Source organism: Benincasa hispida, chromosome 2, assembly GCF_027475165.1.
Source record: "Benincasa hispida cultivar pf3 chromosome 2, pf3_genome.v1.1, whole genome shotgun sequence".
NCBI lineage: Eukaryota > Viridiplantae > Streptophyta > Magnoliopsida > Cucurbitales > Cucurbitaceae > Benincasa > Benincasa hispida.
This window is the reverse complement of record NC_143479.1, coordinates 11,871,352-11,890,281: the sequence shown is the minus strand read 5'-3', so window position 1 is coordinate 11,890,281 and position 18,930 is coordinate 11,871,352. Positions and strand designations below refer to the sequence as shown.

The following is an 18,930-nucleotide window of genomic DNA, read 5'->3' as shown; positions in this document are numbered from 1 at the left end:
GGCAGAGAGATAAAAATTGGCTCACCGACGATGACATACAACTAGATATGTGATGTAGACCAAAATGCGGGGGGATCAATGGTTGGACATGAGTGCGGTGGCCGTTGGACGTTAGAGCGTGTGAGTTAGAGAGAGAGACCGAGATTAGACCGAAGAAGAAGAAGAAGAAAGTGCGTGGGTTAGAGAGAGACCGAGATCGAACGAAGAAGAAGAAGACAAAAAAAGAGAAAGATGATTAAATTTTGCTATTTTGTGTGAATAGTTTCCCTTATTTTTTTAATTTTTTAAAATCTCCTAAAAATATGCCTAAGAAACTAGAATAAACTTAATTTTTAGAGGAAAAAAATAGTAGTTAAACAAGTCATAATGATTAGATTTGGATAATTTTCTACTACCTATTGATGTGCAATTCATCTTAATGACATTAATCTTCATTTTGTTTCAAGAGTTATACCAAAACCAGAACAACGCTGTAATGAATAATGATATTTCACATCTCAACAACTATTTTTCAAATATTATTAATTTTAATTTTTTCTTTCCATGTTTAGACAATTTTATGGGCGAGTTGACATAAGAATTTGCATGAAATAAATTAAGTACAAGAGTAAAAATACAAAAAAAATTTGAAATTTGATGTTAGTAAAATTCTATCCTAAAGTGAATATTTTGTAAAATTTAGGCAAAAGATTAATTAGAAAAGTTAGTTTTGATTTGATGGAAGGATTTTAGGTGAATTGTTGAAAAAAGACCAAAGGTACAAATGTTTGGTATTAGACAGTAAACAATAAGCGGTGGAATTTCCGCGGCAAGCGTACGTGATTGGAGAGGCAAAGTTGGTATTCTTCGAGTTCGCGGCCAGAATTCGAATCTCCACCACCCCAACCGGGGGCACAGTGGCTTGGAGCCTGGGTTTCGCAATGAAGAAGAAAGCAACAGCAGGCACCATAATTCTTCTTTCATTTTTACTCTCTCTTCAACAAGTTGTTCATTTTGCTTTCGCTCTACCTCCTTCAAACAGCAATCAGGTACCGAATCTGTCTTCTCATACATACCTAAACACTTGATTTAATCGTATTACTTCATCTTGATGCAAAACAAAAACCATGCCTACTCTCGTTTTTGTTTCTTCTCTAATCCATCTTTCTTGGATTTGTAAATTTTTAACATTTTATTTGTTTGAGATAATGAACATTTTCTATTTGTTGTTTTTGTAACTGGCATAAGCTTTTCGAGGAAGATTTCCTTACTGAAAACTATCGAGTTAACGGCTTTCCTACCCAGACAGTCATTCCCTGAATGTACTCTATCTGGTTATTTGATACATCTCTTAGACAGTTAGAGTTGTTTCAATAGGTAACAAAATTGTCAGTAATATCAGCAAAATCATTCAGTTTGCTAATTAATCAACTCCACGAATCAATCAATGATAAGCTACAAAATTGTTGGGAGAAAGAACGAGATAAACACAGAGGAAGTCCTTTTAGGATGTACATCCACTTTAACAACTGAAGATTGGACTCAAATCAGCAGATAAAAAATAGATAGAAAATATCTTACAATTCAACTCAGGATTCTCAAAACCCAGGAGCTCCTCTGAATTTTCAGATCTTTACAAGAAGAATCACTCACTTAACAATGCCATAGGAAATCCCTTTTCCCAGATTTTCCATCAGTGCACTCTTGGAAAAAAAGAAAGAAAAAGAAAAATCATATAAAGGAACCTTCAAGCCAAGACCAATCTTCTGTTCCTCAGGAACATGCCTTATCAGTCATCATGCGAGGTGATATTATTAAGCTTGGTCAGCACTCACCTATAAGCTGGAAAAATTAACTGCCATTTTGACCATAAAAAACTGATAGTTAGACTTCTGTAGTTCTGTTTACTCTGATCTGATTGTGATGGAACTATAGTAATACTTGAGAAACGGATGGTTCCAGTTTTCCCTGATGTTTCTTTCCCATCGACAATCCCTCATTGCTCCTTATATTTGCTTGCTTTGTGAATTTTGTCACTACATATCTGTCTGGGTATTCTCTTCTTACCTTGGTCTTTTTCCATTCATTTTAGGACGTGGAGCAATCTGCAACTTCAAGGTAGCTCTTTTCTCCCATCACAGTGGACACTCTCTCCCCCTCTCAAGTTATAGCTTAGTGAAAACCCAAAGTTATTTGACATGTGGGAGTATTGGTTAATCGCTATTAGTTACTGGATTCATCTGATATACTGCATCTTCTTTGTATCAGTTCACTAAAGAAGATGCAGCTACACACACACACTTACGTGTATATTAAAAAGAAACATAATTCTCATTGATTTGGTGGAAAGACACGACAAAACCATAACTCCTTTATTTCAAGCTTATAAAAAACGGTCTACAATTTCAAAAAATGCACTATAGTTTGAACTAATACAGAAACAGTATAATTACAACAAACCTTAGATAAGTAACACCATTAGTTGTATTGGGGATGAAGCGTAACCAAATTCATCACGTCGTCATTCTTCCCATTGTTTTTCATTCTCATTAAATTCTTTCGCTTGTACAGCTTTCTCAGTACCAAAAATGTATTAGGTAGATCACATGAGTAATACCCATGTTGGTTACTTCTAATTTTAATTTCTCCATTTGAATGTTGATATTTCATAGAAAACTTCTCTGAGTTGATCTAATCCTGAAGCTATCTCAAACAACTTTATTACTTGAAGCATAAATTTCAGTAAAAACTTTGTTATCCCCACTTAAAATGATCATAAAGCCAGACAGCTGAAGATGGGTTTTGAGAATTCTCCCATAACCAGTGCGAAAACTTTTCAATAAGTCCTTTTGCATCTCTGAGCTGATCTAGCTGCTAAGAATATTTCTTATTTGTATAAACAAGGAGAAAGGGTACTTTCTTTTAATCCCTCATTCCATGCATTCCTCTTTCTTTGATAGAAGTCAAAAAAAGAATCTAGCTTTTGCTTGGACTCCTTAATGAATATAATTAGAATTGCATGTCCCTGGGTGTCTGAAATACATGCTGTCGTCATTTCAGCCATTTACCTTCACCTTCACATTCTATTTTCTCCATCACAGCTAGTAAAACTCCCAATCCATGAAATGTATGCTTGTTCCAACTCAATTTTAAAAATCTAAACTATTCCTCAAATTTCCTCCTTTTTTCAATAATTATATTTGCAGTTGCAATTGATGTGATCCCAAAGATGTGTTATTGCCCAGTTTTGTATTTCAACTTTCCGTTGTAATGTATTCTACATTCTCTTTAATCACAACCTGTGTGTGTGTGTGTCTGTGTCTCACCATCTCTCTCTCTAACCAATGCATCTTATTTAGCCGATATCTTTTGTGCGTCTCTCATCCTAGGCAAGCAAGAAGCTGTTGCCTTGCGTGTCTTATTTTTCAAACATACTATTTGACACTGCTGGCATCACTATTTGAATTTGTTTATGTAGACCTCTTGCGCAAGACAAAGAGCATGTTGATGAAGTTCATTGTTCCAGAGAAAGAAGTAGGACAGCCTGGAATATTATTGAGGAGGTACGAGTTTTCTTTACTACTTAAAGATTATGGACTCCAGCATTTGAAACAGACATGTTAATTGATGTTCTGATTGTTTCTATTGCAGCACTTGCTTCCATTTATGGAGAAAGAAAATTATCAGGTTTCAACCAAGTGTAGGCTTCATCCAAACAATGATCTCTTCAGAGATCAGGAACAGCACAAAATTCATCTTGATATAAATCATTGGCAGTGTGGATATTGTCATAAAAGCTTTCGTGCTGAAAATTTTCTTGATAAGCATTTTGACAACAGACATAACAATCTTCTGAATGTTGTATGTTCTTCCTTCATGTTATAATCATCGTTCATAATTATATTTTATTCTTTAAAGTTACTATATAACATTGTTATCATTTTTGGGTCATGTCTTAGTATCTGCTGTTATTTGGAATTGGCCATTGCATAATACATAGGTTTGCCGTAGCATCATCTATATTTTTTTGGATTTCATGTTATAGCATAGCAGGATGTGTAGGATTTCGCTATTCACTAATGTCTGCCTTCTGCTCCCTCTTATAATTAACTAAGAAGGTTTACTTTCATGACATGAATGGGTGAGTGTCTGTTGCTCAAGTATTTGAATATCAGTTAACAATTAAAAAACTCTTATTGCAGTAATCCTAAAACTAGAAATCAGAAAAAGAACAATAGCAAGAAAAGAATACGGAAAAGGAGAGGATAACATATTTTCTGAAGAAACCCAAGAAAGTTACAAAGAGTTGTTCTTATTGGTTTGTATCAGGATAGTAGAGTAGTTACAATGAAATCTCAGTCAAAGTAACCCCAGTCCCCATGCAGAAGCCAAGAAAGTCATGCTATCTGCAATCTCATCTTTACCATCCATCTCTCCTGCAAAACATAGAAATTTTGCTCAAACCAAGAAAGTCATGATATGGTCCAGCTCATCTATACCCATCCTTCTCACCTAAAATAACAAGGAAATTTCTCTGCAGCCATGGCTTCCTGAAAATTGCTACATGGAGCATAATTTGAAGCAGCCTTCTTTCACCCTTGAAGCATTGACATGAAATGATATGAAGAACAAAATCCCAATAACTCTGAAGCTTGAGTGCACTATTGCGGATTGAAGTTTTTTGAAGAAAGAGTTTCACATTTTGTGGAGAAATGCATTCCTGGAAAAGGCGTCTTTGTTTTCCAGTAGCATTGTTACGTAAGGTGCATCAGTTGCAAACAAGACGAGGGTTTGAATTCTGTCCTAGGTGTTTACTACCTTGAGCAAGATTCCAAAGGAAAAACCTGAATTTTAGGAGATTTCCATTTCCAAATGAACTTGGCTAGGGAGTTTAGTTTGATTTTTCACAATCTATCAAGACATTACATTGATTGGAAGGAAAGGAACCTGGTCGTTGATTTTGCACACCCCAGCATCCTCTCAATTTGACCGAAAGCTTTTAGTGATGGTAGATTTTCCCATCAGTAGCATCTCAACTGGCATCATTCCTCTTCAGTTGAAGTGTAAAGCATGTTTCGTGTTGCTCTGAACCTCCTTGGCCGTACACTCCTTTGATGACTGGCCGACCCAGTTTATGAATGTTGTTAAACTCCAATGCTTATAGTTGGCACATGTACGTTTCAAAAATATCGTTAGTTGGCACATGTACAATATGTATCCAATTTACGTTGTTGCATTTCATTTGCGAAATATGTACCACATTTATATTATACTTTATATTCATGGTTCTATTGTTCTTCTCACAAAGATATTTATCTTACGTCTTCCTACATCTAATGATTCTTGACACAAGACTTTACATAAAATGTATGCATGTAGAAAATAATAGCTTAAGAGAGAGTGGCTTTGCATGTAGATTGGCTCCCATTTTCACAAGGGATGGGCCAGGTTTTTGCTAGCTTGGATTATTCTACTCGAGTAACTACAACTCAGTTTGAGTACTTTATTTCCTTGCTTTTGAGTTTGATTGCCGTTCTTTACCCATGCTATTAGTAAATGCAGAGCCACGGGAAGTGCTTAGCTGATTTATGTGGGGCATTACATTGTGACCTAAAGATGGATATCAAGTCACGTAAATCTAAATGCAATCCTGCAGCTGCTGCTAGGAACAAACATTTATGTCAGGTTGCTTAGTGGTACACAAAATGCTTGCTAATTTCTTGCCTTTTGTTTTGCATAATAGTGTCGTTCATTTCTAAAAGTTCTTTAACAGAGTCTTGCTGATAGCTGTTTTCCAATTAATGAGGGACCATCAGCAAACCGTCTTCATGGTAAGCTTCTTCCCCTTCCCCCCACCACCAATCTCTTCTCCTTCTACCTTTTTACTTATAATATCTGTTATTTTCAAAGGTCCATGAAATTGCTCATAATTTTTAATTTTATGACCGAGGTACTCTCTAGAGTTGTTTCTTCACCAATTCTGTGGAGCTCATTCTTGCACTGGGAAACAAAAGCCATTTTCTAGAGGAGCGGCGGTGAGCCTTTAAACATAAACCATTTGCTCTGATTACTTACAATTAATATGTTAAGCTGGTTTTCTGCTTAAGAAAATTTTGTTTCTACTTACAAGTATGTCACTCCCTTGTGGAATGACATGGTCTGGTGAACTGTTCAATTTGATTTTATTATTTTTTCCAAAAAAAAAAAAAAAAGAAAGAACGAACGAACGAAAGAGAAAGAAGGGAATTGTTTATTATTTCATATAAAAATTTTTCCTTTTCGGAACCATATAAGTATTCTTCTTACTCATTTTGAGTTTCATTAGATGTTTCTTATTAAACTATTTATACCTGCAGAGGCAACCAGGCATCTTCTACATGGCATCTTCAATACTGATTTTGATGCTGCTACCAATTTTCTATGTCATTGTCTATTTACACCGCAGGTACTCTCTTTTACCTTGTAGCCTCCTAGGAATAAGATTTTTCCATGATTGGTAACCCCTTTTATCGGGGTCTTTTTCAGAGAATCAAGAAATGGAATCGAAGTGCTTAGACGAATCTCAAAAGCCCGTAAAAGCAAACCCTTGTAACTAGTAGCACCTTTTTCTTCCCTATTCCCATCAAGACTACATCATTAGATTTTTAAGTTTGTCAACTTCTGGGACTTTGTTTATGTCCAAGAGTAGAATATCATAGCCAAATGCCCCATAGCTATGGCGTCATCTAAATGTACATCGGATATATCTTGCATTAAGCTGAGTGAACTTTTCCCCCCTGGCATTTGCATCTTTCTTTGGCACCATCTAGTCATTAAAATGAGTACGGAGGTAACTGCTATCTAATTTATTTCTGTTCTATTACAATTTTTCTTTTTCCTTTTTCTAAAATAAGATAATTAAAGGAGAGAGGAGGTTGATTACCAGTGTGAATGTATTGTTTCTTTAGGATTCTTCCATGCACGTTAGCAACGACTGTGAATGTCAAGGCATCATCTATACAATCTAAACAGGATAAATCAGGAACGGGATAAATCAACTTTACCAACCACACGCAACTATTTGGACAAGTTTTGAGACTTAATTTAGTATATGAAAAATATTGAACTTTTTTTTTCCTCTCAATAATCACATCTTTCCCAAATGAGTTTGTTCCAAGCCGTGCTAATTGCAATGCAGCAGTCAGGATTTACATTGAAAGTCAAGACCCGAACGGGGTCCTAAAAGTATGGAAATCTCTTTCCCTTTTTCTGATTAATCTTTACCTCCATCAAGACTATGCTAGGTCAGTCTTGTTTTCAGGATTGTGTGGTTTTTTCATCCATGATTGTCTCATCGAGCTTCACTTTGCCGCAACTCCCATGAAGAGCAATCCTTTCTATGGTATGTGATTAGCTCAACTTTATAATCAGAATACTGATTTCGAACTCAGTAATTTGAACTTCATCTAGGATTAATCTGCAAGATTCTCATTGCCAGATGCATGATCCTATATTGTCTCAAAAAATTGGCATTCTTTTAGTCTTCTTTACAGACGAGGTAACAGAAATGTGAATTGGAACACAAGATTTGGTATCAGGAAAGTCCAACCAAAGCAGATTGGAATTTTAACCTTCAAGGAGATATGACTCTAAATGCAAGGGAGATCAATTCATTTGATAATAAAAACCCATCTGGATCACTAAGTCGAACGTGCCGCAGCCTTGTAAGATTGTCATCTTTGCTCAATAGCAAGCCATCACATTCATCAACTGTTAGAGCTCTCCTCTGCTCATCTAAGCAAACCACATGGCCACTTTTGATGTAAGGTTGATAGGCCCTGCAAAGAGAATGGACAAGATGACCACCATATACTTCTCCAAACGATTGCAAATCAAGGCCCGAAGAAGTTCTGAGAGAGAGCATCACAACATCCATAGCCATGTCTTTGACATCAACATCATTGTTTCCACAGCAATCCACCAGCCCCTTCTCTAAATTCTGTACATAACTTGTGTATTCCTTCAACTTCCGTGGCCTCGAGAACCTCATTCCGCCGAGATAACTAGCTGCCCCTAAGCCAAAACCATAGAAAGGATTGTTCTTCCAGTAAGTAGAATTGTGCTTACACTCGAACCCAGTCTTACAGTAACTACTGATCTCATAATGGCTATAACCTCCCTCAGCAAGTTCCTGGGAAGCCATTCTGTAGAATCCAGCTGAATCTGTGTCAGAAGGCAATGGAAATTCCCCTGGCTTGTACCTGCACATACCCATGTTCAAATTTCACATATAGTACCAATCTAAAGATTTAAATACTACTTTAGTCCTTGTACTTTTTACTTTGATTTATTTTGGTCTATATTTTCAACTTGGTTCAAAATGTTCTTGTTGGTCCCTATACTTTCATCTTCGGTTCATTTTGGTCCTTGAATTTTCAAAAAGTGACCATTTTGATCCCTTAAAATTAAAGTAAAAATGAGAATGAAAAGACCAAAATGGTTAATTTTTTTAAGTTCAAGAACTAAAAACGAACCAAAGATGAAAGCACTAGGACCAAAATGAGCATCTTAAAAGTACAAGAACTAGAATGAATCAGAAATAAAAATAAAGGAACCAAAATAGTATCTCAACCCAATCTAAACTATTCATAACCAACACTACTGTCTACTACTTACAATATCCCAAATTTTGTGTCTTCTTCAACTTGTAAATCATATACTGAAACATGAGTTGGTCGTGCTTTGATAGTAAGGCGTAAGCTCTCTTCCCACATTGAAGCTGTCTGGTGAGGTAGAGAAGAAATGAGATCCATACTCCAGTTCTTAAGCCCACAGGACTTGATAATCTCGATAGCATCATAAACTTCATCAACTCCATGAGCCCTTCCACAAGCCTTGAGTAACTCTTCCTGAAACGCCTGAACACCCAAAGACACTCTATTCACATCCAACTTCATCAAATTCTCCATTTTCTTCGCATCAAAAGTGCCGGGGTCCATTTCCATAGAGATTTCAGCATTCTTAGCCAACCCAAATTTCGATCTCAACACATCTAAAATCACCGAAACAAGCCTTGGCGGCACAAGAGAAGGGGTCCCACCTCCAAAGAAGACGGTTTCGAGTGGCTGGTCGATTTGGAATTCTGACTTTGTAGCATTAATTTCTCGACAAAGCAACTCTACATAGTCCTGAATTCGAGGGTCGTCGTCGGTTTGGCTGGAGGAAGATCCCAAAGCGACGATGGGGAAGTCGCAGTAGTGGCAACGCTTTCGGCAAAAGGGGAGGTGGACGTAGGCTGAAGCAGGGGGAAGGGTAGCAGTGGGGGTCTTGGTTGAGGCATTTTCTCGAACACTTGGCGTGGTAGGTGCACAGAAATTGGGCATGGTGCACAGAGCTGCTAGTTTAGGCATGTTAGGCCTGCTTGATAAGGTCATGAAAATGGGAATAAGGCTTGATTTTGGAATGACGTGCTGAAGCTTCATGGCAACGAGAAGAGGGAAGAGCGAAAATGAGAGCTTTGCAGATGCAGCCGTCGTGGATATTTGAATCAACCGAGGGAATTTTATAGGGAACAGAAGGACATAAAATGGGGTCACATAAAATATCTGAACAGTTAACAGGCACCCTTTTATTTATTTATTTATTTGGTTTGAGTTTAAAAATTAGGTTTCAAACCGAAATTATGGTAGACAATTGTGTTTTCGTTGTACATTTAAAATTTAAAAGGTAGAATTATATATATATAAAAGATAAAATCGCTAATAAATATGGTATTTATGTTATGATATTTTATTTAAATTAAAATATAATTTATATAAATTATATATTTTTTTTTTGTTAAAGTAAATATAACTCAATTGGCATACAAGTAAGTTAGTAATCACAAAGTTTATAGTTTGACTCCCCCAATTCCCAATTATATTATATATATTGATTGGTTAACATAAAAATGTTCATAAATTAATTAATAACACACTTTAAAAAATTAAATAATAATAATTTATGTTCAACCTAATATTTAGTGGATAATTATAGTTACTTTTATAGTTTATAAATATATTATTAAATACATTTTCTAAATGGTTGTTTTTAAATGTAGAAAAATAAACAAAAATATTTATAAAATATAGCAAAAATTTAGAGCTATCAATGATAGACATAGAAGTCTATCATTGTCTATGAACATCTATTATTGATAATTCGAAAAATTTGCTATATCTTATAAATATTTTCAACCGTTTTACTACTTGAAATCATTTTTCTTTTCTAAATCTCCCATCAAATATATGTCTAAACATATAAAATACAACTCTATTTTATCGAATTCCTTATTTTCAAATTTCTATTTTCATATTATCTACCAAACAAGTCTTGATTTTCTTGGATAATTTTATTTAAAGCAGCAATTGATATTGATATTTATTGCACCAACTTAGCTTCTTTTTTCTTTCGACAATTATCAAATTTTCACTTGAGAGCAAATTGCAATTAAACGTAACCAAGGATGAATGAAGAGACACCATCTCTATTTTTTATTTTTGACCTCTTGATCAAAATTGTATACACATGTCAATTTAGTCATGTTTATATCACTGAGACAATCAATATTAAATAAGAGGCTTTGTAATTTTACTCGAGAAAGAAACTATCAACTACCACAAAAATGAAGGGGAGAACTTGGGGAGGGTGGACAATAAAAGGAAAACTAAAAGAGAAGGATACAAGCATAACATTAAACTGATAACGTCGTAACAAAATTGACTCATATTATAATTCAAACTCGTCAGTCAAGGCTTTTCACCATGTACGGGCCTTCAAGTTCATAGCCTAATTTTCTATAGTAATGACGGGTTCCAACGCCTGATATAACAGCAATCTTTGTTGATCGATGCCCCAGACGAGCTATCCGCTCTGCCTCCTCCATCAAAAGTGTGCCATAACCCTGTGTGAAGTGATCAAGAACACTTCAATTCCTTTGCGTAGAAGATTATTCTTCTATTTTATACAGTTGGTAAATGATGGATACACAAAGCCCTTTAACATGAACATGACTAATAAATATAAAACTAAACCCAGCACATCGTAATAGTTACCGCAAAAAGAAATTTCTTGCAATGCTTTATGGTTTATAAAGAAATCATTTGAATGATCAGATAGGTCGGTGTTCACATAAGAAGTAAATAGCCCTAGTACCTGGTGTTGCAGCTTCTCTGTATCACGTCCATGAACTGGAACAGCAGTTCCATACACGTGGAGTTCACGAACAATAGAACACTTCCCAACGAGTTCGGGACAGGTGGTGTTGCGACCACATCTTCTCAGCCGAAGCAAACCAACAAGAATGTCCTGCATAAAGAAAAAGGCAGAGAAAGAACTTCATGTCTTAAGTACATGCGAGTTAACAATGCAGGATTATGGCCATTAGCCTTGAGTTTGTACTTGCATGAGCAACTGAGGGTCATGGGGTGGGGGAAGAAGATACCTGGCGAACATCTTCATAGGACAGAAATGTTTCCCAGCCTTCATTTGCCATATAATCACGACGGACAAGCTCAACTTCGTCAGGTTTAATCTTATGATGAATGTCCTGAAGTCGCAAAATGGGAAAACTGTTAACATCCTTCACTGGGGTAAAGTACAAGGTTTGAATTGGGCAAATTAACGAGTGAACAAAGAACAAACATATAAATAGATTTGTTCATTAACCTGAATTCCAGCTTCACGAGTCCTAACATCACGGCATTTCAAGCCCAAATCATCCATCCGAGCTAGAGCTAACTCTCGAAGATTACCTTTCTCTACACCAGAAGTAACCAAAGGCATTGGGATATCCCGTTGTACTCTATAAACCCGGGTCCAGGGTGGTACCATAGCTAGGATTCTGGCCACAATATCAACAAGTTGCTCTGGTGGATAGTTCCTATACCTGCATATGAACAAAAATTTATGATGATCTGCAATAGTTATCAACATCATTATTTTCGCAAAAAAAATTCAAATGGGAGAATGAACATGTAAATTTTAAGGCAATGTCCATGATTCAAACATTTTACTCAAGGTTGAGAAGATAACATGTTTCATGATGAGCTACTTGCCTGCCAGTTTTCCATAGTTCATAGAGTCCAGTTCCACGGATTACAAGTGTTGGATATATCTTGAGCCCATCTGCCCTAAATGAAGGGTTCTCAAAGAACTCGCGAAAACTTTCCAGGTCTCTCTCAACCCCAACATTTGGAAGATCAGGCATCATGTGTGCTACAACCTACAAGAAAAGAATAAAGACTTGATTTAAATTACGGAAAAATGTGGAAAGATGCATTGTCACCGATGCAATATGGTGATGCTTGCCAACTAAAAATCCTACTAAGAGAGGAGAAGAATGACGATCATGTCACACGAGCAGTAAATTCAAATCCTTAACCCGCCACAGATATAAGGTGGCTAGCAAATGGTCTACCTATGAGTAGTTGAATTAATCAAATTCAATTTTTCTCGTTTATCCCAGACCTACACTGAGGTACTGACGGTGACGAAAGGTATAACTTGTACAAATCTTTCCATTTTTCAATTCAATCTGAGGATTCGGAATATCAACATTTGATCAATGAGAGATTCAACAACTAAAAGAAAGACAGTGTTTCTTGGTAGTGAATTAACTTCATTATTTGCAAATCCACATATTCAAACCTTGAAACCAGCATCCTTTGCCAAGCAAAAGCAATCAGCCACAGCAGCTACAGTATGCCCTCTGTTAGTGTCTCGAGCTACATCCTCATATGTACTTTGAACTCCGATCTCTAGTCTTGTACAACCATAAGAAAGCATCTGCCTCAAGTGAGGTCCAAGACAATAATCGGGCCTCCTGGTTGAGAAAAACCAAAGAAATAATTAAACTATTTTTCATTAATTAAACAAACACAATGTCAGGATCTTATAAAGTATATTTAACACAGCAAAGAGTTGGGAGATGTACTCAATGAAGACTTCACAAAGATAAAAGTTTAAAACAGTTTCAACTGGCAGAATACAGAGATGAAGAAATATGGAACTCATAACTTGAAGATTGGGGGGGAAAACTCACGTTTCTATCGTCATGCCTATACATTTAACTGCACCGTGCTCTGAGTAGGCAACTGCCTCTTCAACATTGGAAGAAGTATGCCCTGACAAAGCATCATGAAGATTCCTTATAAAGTAATCACGATAATCAGCTGGCAGCGACATGAAAGTACCACCCATTAAGATGAACTCAACCTGAAGATAAACAGAAAATTTAATGATACTTTACCATGCCGCAGAAGAATTTTACAGAGAAGAAAAAGGAACCTTATCAACACTGTGACCCAAACGCTTCAACTGATCTATCCTGCTTCTAGCCTGGACATATGGGTTGTATCTACAATTAAGGCAGAGGCAGGAAAGATGAAAATGATATCAAAACGTATGCAAAGCAACTCAATATCAGTAAGAATTGACAAATAGAACGAAGGCATCAATGATATTCATATATTTAGTCAAGCAGACAGACTACCGAGGATAACAACGCTTCTAAACCAGAAAAATCTTGTGAAAGGCAGAGTGATTATATTTACATGGAAGATTGTCACTCGCATGATGTTAATTTTCCAGGACAAGCAGTTGCCAGTTACTCGCATTCATTTTCTTCATCTCCATAGTGGTCTATAAATTTAATACTATCTTAGCCAAAAAAACTAGTCTTGTCCCATGCCCTTATAAATTGGTAAAATTCTCGTCCTCAATTCTCAAACTCTTCTCTATAAACGTTTTTTTTCCTCCAAATAGATATGTAATGCATCCAATAACATAGTTAGGAAGATATAAAGAATAATCCGAGCAAAAAATTCGAGACTCAAAGAAGAAGTGAATACAAAATCTTAGAAGTTACAAGTTACAACCAACCTTGCACGAATTGCACGCATACTTGTAGGCTCATAACCAGTGTAAGATTGAGTACTGTACTCAAAGTCCGAATCAGGTCCTCCGGGGCAGTAAACACAAATATTTCCCGTCGTAGCAATATGAGGGCATCGATGCGGCTTAGACATCACGGCTACGACCGCGATACCGGAGGCTGTTCGAACCGGCTTGGCTCGAAGCTTCGGTAGCAGAGCCTCGCGGTCTGACTCGGGAAGTGCTGCGATCATTTCTACGAGCTTTGGGGCCCGTGAAAGGCCATACTTCCGGCAGGCGGCGGATTTCAGAGCGTTCAGATCGACGTTTTGCCCTTTACGTGAAAGGTCAACCATAGAGTTGACAATCTCAGCAATGGCACGAACTCTGGCTTCTTCCTCGGAAAATCCATGACCTTCGAAGCCGCCCCGGCCAGGCCGAGGCAGTTTCCGATTTGATTCCGCCACCATTGCAGTCGCCATAAGAACAGTAAAACCTTCCCCGTAACGCTAGGCTTTCTTCTTAAAGCCCTGATTTCGGAGTTCTAACACTTTTCAACATTAGAATATTAAACCCTTTATCAACTGAAAAGACGAAAATGCCATTATACATATTAGCTATAAATATTTGCTTTTAATCCCTATTAATTATTTTTTAAAATTTAAAATTTTGTCCATTAAGTTTGAAGTTCGTTTCAATTTTTAACCGTCAAGTTCCCAACATTTAAAAACTGCTTAATTTTGGCTCTTTATTAATTGAATCGTTAAGTATTTAGCATGCTGACGTGGTAGCTTGCGAAAAAAATAAAATGGTAAAACTAATTCTAAGTTTAAACCTCGAGAAACGACATCGTTTAATGGAGATAGCCACAAAACACAAATCTGTGGTGCTCCGGTGGATAAGCTGTGTCGTAAAAGCCGTTAAAATGCTCAACTGAATTCTAACTTCACTAATTCACAAAAAAGCAACAGAGGAAGAAGAAGGAGACTGGATTCTAATGGCGTCGACTACACTCTCCGTCTCCTCGCCGTCGATTTCTGGTTCCACAACGCCTTGTCTTCCCAACACCACCACCACCGTCGCTTATTTCAAACCCCATACCAGAACTTTCTCTACTCTTCTCTTGGGCAAAAGCCTAAGCTTGTATCGAACATCCAGAATTCGGCCAATAGGCGCTAAGATTTCTTCTAATGGGATCACTTGCCAGGCTTCTTCTTCTGTTCTTCCCTCTGCTCTTCTTTTTGATTGCGATGGGGTTCTTGTCGATACTGAAAAGGATGGCCATCGGATTTCCTTCAATGAGACATTTGATGAGGTTTTTTTTCCCCTCTTTTCTTCGCTATTTCTTTTTTTGTTTATCTGCGTCTCTGACACTGCTTATTGATTTAGTGTTTACGGTAAAGTAGGGTTATATTTAGTACCTGGTGATGGTATAAACTCTAATGAACTGAATGGCATTTGGTTGATTAAATTTGTTTTCTGTTTCAATTGGTTGATTTAGGAGAATCAAGAAACATGGGCTTAGACTAGTTTTGATTTCTGGTTAAGCTATCCTAACGATATCATAATTGAAATGATTCCACAGAAAGAATTGGGCGTTACTTGGGATGTAGATTTGTATGGTGAGTTACTCAAAATTGGAGGTGGAAAAGAAAGGTAATTAACTTCTTGGCCTCAAAGATTTGATTAGCTGCGAGATCTTGATAATCTAAGTTCATTTGCGCTCACAGTAAGCGCTTGGTATTGGATTAAGGTTCTGTTTTCTAGTTGGAGTTCTTAGAAGAAAATGGTGGCAGATATCATATGATAATGATATTTGACTGTTGTAGGATGACAGCGTACTTCAATAAAGTTGGATGGCCAGAAAAGGCTCCAAAGAATGAAGATGAAAGAAAGGCATTCATTGCTGGACTTCACAAGCGAAAAACAGATTTGTTCATGGCCCTTATTGAGAAGCAATTGCTACCCCTTCGACCTGGTGTTGCAAAGTTAGTTACCTTACTAACTCCATTGACCTTGATGCTTATTGTAATAATGAGGCAATTAGGAAATGCAGAACCATGAAAAAAATACATTTAAAAAAAGGGATACATGATACTCATTGATATCATGTTAAGTCACTTAGGATTGAGATACATGATTTAAGCAATTGAATTCGTAAAGATTTTTTTGAAAAATTCCAAGTCAATATCTATCCCTCTGCTACCCGGTTTACGTGGTACTGTTCTCATTGACATAGTCCTCAGATTTCTCTGCTTTAAGCCTTTAACTGATCTACACTATGCAATTAAACTTCTCTTCAATTTTATCCCTTGGAAAATTCGGCACTGTCATATGTGTGATTGGTAATTTTAAAGTGAGTACAAGCACATGGACCTTTCTATGTTATTGAGAGAGGTGTATTTAAATTATGCAGGCTGATTGATCAGGCATTAGCAAAAGGAGTGAAAGTTGCTGTTTGTAGCACTTCCAATGAGAAGGCGGTATGCATTATCAGGTTCTATAATATTAGTCGCTTGTAGTTGTAATCTTCACGTATTCCTGCTATATTGAGTAGATTTTAATGTTATACAATTGTTTTGCTTATATAAAATTGTATACACTGCAAATAAAACTCTCTGTTGTTTGTTATAGATTAATTGAAATATTTTTTCTTACATCTGCTTATGATTGTAACAGCTGAACTTCGTCCATTCAATTGTAGGTCTCTGCGATAGTATCATGTTTACTGGGACCTCAACGAGCTGAGCAGATCAAGATATTTGCAGGAGATGTAGTGCCTCGAAAAAAGCCTGACCCAGTAAAATTTCTATCCCTCTCAACTCCCAAGTCTCTAGTGTTGATTGCTAAGATCAAGATATCTAGAGACGAACAATGAAGTTTACCTTGATTTTAGTTTCTTTATTATCAAAGTTTTTATTTTAACGTTAACTGTTAAAACGGAGAACTACTTTTTTCTATTTAACTCAGGTTAAATAAAATTTTTGACTAATTAATCTGTGCTCTGTTGCCACTAAATTGCCTTTCTCCATTGCAGGCAATCTATATTTTAGCAGCCAACACCCTGGGTGTTGATCCTTCAAGGTATGTCATGAATTAATCAGGAATGAGAATATTTAGGTCCATTTTAATAACTATTTAGACCCGTTTGAAAACCATTTGGTTTTTTAAAATTAAACTTATAAACACTAATTCTATCCATTGATTTCTTTGTTTTATTATATATTTTTTATGAGTGTTTTTCAAAACCAAGCCAAGTTTTGGAACCTAAAAAAATAGTTTTTAAAACTTTCTTTTGTTTTTGGAATTTGGTTAAAAAATCAAGTGATTAATTAGAAAGGTGTAAACCATGATAAAAAATATGTAAGAAAACAAACATAATTTTCAAAAACTAAAAACCAAATGACTCAAATGAGGCCTTATTTTTTTTTGTTTTGAAAATTATACTTCTTTCTTATAATTTCTTTATGATTGTCTTTATTTTTCTTGAGTTAACATATGAATTCATAGCTAAATTTTAAATTCCAAAAATTCTTTTTAAAAACTATTTTCTTTTGGTTTTAAATTTTGGATTGAACTTTAAAAATATCTCGTGACATTCAGAAGTAGTGTTTAAAAACTTGATTTCAAAAAATAAAATAACTAATAAATAGGACCTTAACGTTTCCATGGGCCTAGTATGTATGAAAATTTGATAGGATTACTTAAAAGGTATCTTTCTTTTATAAGCATAGTCACAAGGAACTTAATAAAATCGTATTGATGAACTAAAGAGTTTCTTTCTTTCCTTTTTTTTTTTTTTTAAGTTTTTATTTCCATGACTTAATCTTTGTATAAATGGCATCCATGTGCAGAAAATTTATGCTCTTACTTTCTTTCTGCAGTTGTGTTGTGGTGGAGGACAGTGCCATTGGCCTTGCAGCTGCCAAAAGTGCAGGAATGAAGTGCATAGTAACAAAGAGCGGGTGAGTTAAGAAAATTTTTTGCACAAGATTATTCTTCAACTCTTTTGCATATGTGTAAAGAAAGTTTGTCAGATGAAGCTCAATACTTGTTTTGGTTCAGAATTGTATTCAGTTCATTTCTTTCACAAAGATCATAACTATTTTCTTCTAAAACACATACGAATCTACCTTCTTTTCTTCTTCAAGATAATATGTTTGAGTTAATCCGTGTTTCAGGTACACGGCTGAGGAAGATTTTGTAAATGCAGATGCTGTCTTTGACTGCATTGGAGATCCCCCAGAAGAGCGTTTTGACTTGGCATTCTGTGGAAGCCTTCTTGAGAAGCAGTATGTCAGCTAGACCATGCAAGCACCACTGCATAATTTTCACGTGCTGAAAACCGAAATATAGAGATGCCAGGTCATGCTTCTTGACTTAGATCATTGTATTTAAATCATGTATGCCAATTTGTTGATATATCATGTGTTTTCCCCTTGTAAATCAAGACGAGGGCGATTTCGTTTTATTTGAATTCTCATGCTTGACATGTTGCTGTTTCCTCCCAACCCCCTAGTTTTGCTTAATTTACTCGTAAATTTTTTTTCACCCGTAAGTTTAAATTTTTGGGTCCGTCGATAATTTAACACACACCCAAATTGTGACTATTTAGTTTTAGAACTTTCATAATTATTTTATTGTCCCTAAGTTTTATAATTATCTAATATGTTTTTTATCTCCAAATTATTTATGCTTATTTTGTTCGCTTAAAATATTAAAAAAATTAAGTTGTTCTATTAGAATTTTATATGGATACTAATCTTATATTTTGAGTTGTTTGGAGCAATGAGTTGAATTAGAAAATCTAGGACTAATATGTTGAAATTTTGAAGTTTGTATTTGGAATGTAGAGTTAAAATTTCAATATTATTTATTATTAAAATTGAGTTTAACATCAATTTATAAAATTCGTGAGCTAAACACTCCAATATATTTTCGTACATCTATAGTTTTTTTTTTTTTTTTTTTTTTTTTTTTTTTTTTTTTTTTTTTTTTTTTTTTTTTTAATGTTATAGATTAAAGACTTGTTAGATCGCATGAGTGAAATGATAATATTCA

The 18,930-nt window shown here is 35.7% G+C and overlaps 4 protein-coding genes across 4 annotated transcripts; 2 read left to right on the top strand and 2 right to left on the bottom strand.

Moving 5' to 3' along the window:
• The first annotated feature begins 760 nt into the window (after nt 1-760).
• Nucleotides 761-6,767, top strand: LOC120071608 (uncharacterized). The gene is made up of 9 exons (XM_039023957.2): nt 761-1,028; nt 2,072-2,097; nt 3,458-3,542; nt 3,631-3,840; nt 5,542-5,664; nt 5,753-5,810; nt 5,941-6,014; nt 6,336-6,424; nt 6,505-6,767. The coding sequence occupies exons 1-9, from the start codon at nt 921-923 to the stop codon at nt 6,569-6,571; spliced, it is 840 nt and encodes a 279-aa protein (XP_038879885.1). The 5' UTR covers nt 761-920; the 3' UTR covers nt 6,572-6,767.
• Nucleotides 6,768-7,048: 281 nt separating this feature from the next.
• On the bottom strand, nt 7,049-9,668 carry LOC120071607 (Radical SAM superfamily protein). Its single transcript, XM_039023956.2, has 2 exons — nt 8,635-9,668; nt 7,049-8,219 (listed from the first exon to the last, which is right to left on the bottom strand). Exons 1-2 carry the CDS (start codon nt 9,438-9,440, stop codon nt 7,592-7,594), a joined length of 1,434 nt encoding a protein of 477 aa, XP_038879884.1. The 5' UTR covers nt 9,441-9,668; the 3' UTR covers nt 7,049-7,591.
• Nucleotides 9,669-10,463: 795 nt separating this feature from the next.
• Nucleotides 10,464-14,463, bottom strand: ELO3 (radical SAM domain-containing protein / GCN5-related N-acetyltransferase (GNAT) family protein). Its single transcript, XM_039024836.2, has 9 exons — nt 13,879-14,463; nt 13,285-13,354; nt 13,040-13,212; nt 12,646-12,820; nt 12,054-12,220; nt 11,665-11,884; nt 11,441-11,545; nt 11,152-11,304; nt 10,464-10,900 (listed from the first exon to the last, which is right to left on the bottom strand). The coding sequence occupies exons 1-9, from the start codon at nt 14,349-14,351 to the stop codon at nt 10,742-10,744; spliced, it is 1,695 nt and encodes a 564-aa protein (XP_038880764.2). The 5' UTR covers nt 14,352-14,463; the 3' UTR covers nt 10,464-10,741.
• Nucleotides 14,464-14,668: 205 nt separating this feature from the next.
• Nucleotides 14,669-18,361, top strand: LOC120071004 (Haloacid dehalogenase-like hydrolase (HAD) superfamily protein). The gene is made up of 8 exons (XM_039022987.2): nt 14,669-15,184; nt 15,455-15,525; nt 15,699-15,857; nt 16,286-16,352; nt 16,574-16,669; nt 16,907-16,953; nt 17,754-17,834; nt 18,051-18,361. The coding sequence occupies exons 1-8, from the start codon at nt 14,867-14,869 to the stop codon at nt 18,172-18,174; spliced, it is 963 nt and encodes a 320-aa protein (XP_038878915.1). The 5' UTR covers nt 14,669-14,866; the 3' UTR covers nt 18,175-18,361.
• Nucleotides 18,362-18,930: the final 569 nt, after the last annotated feature.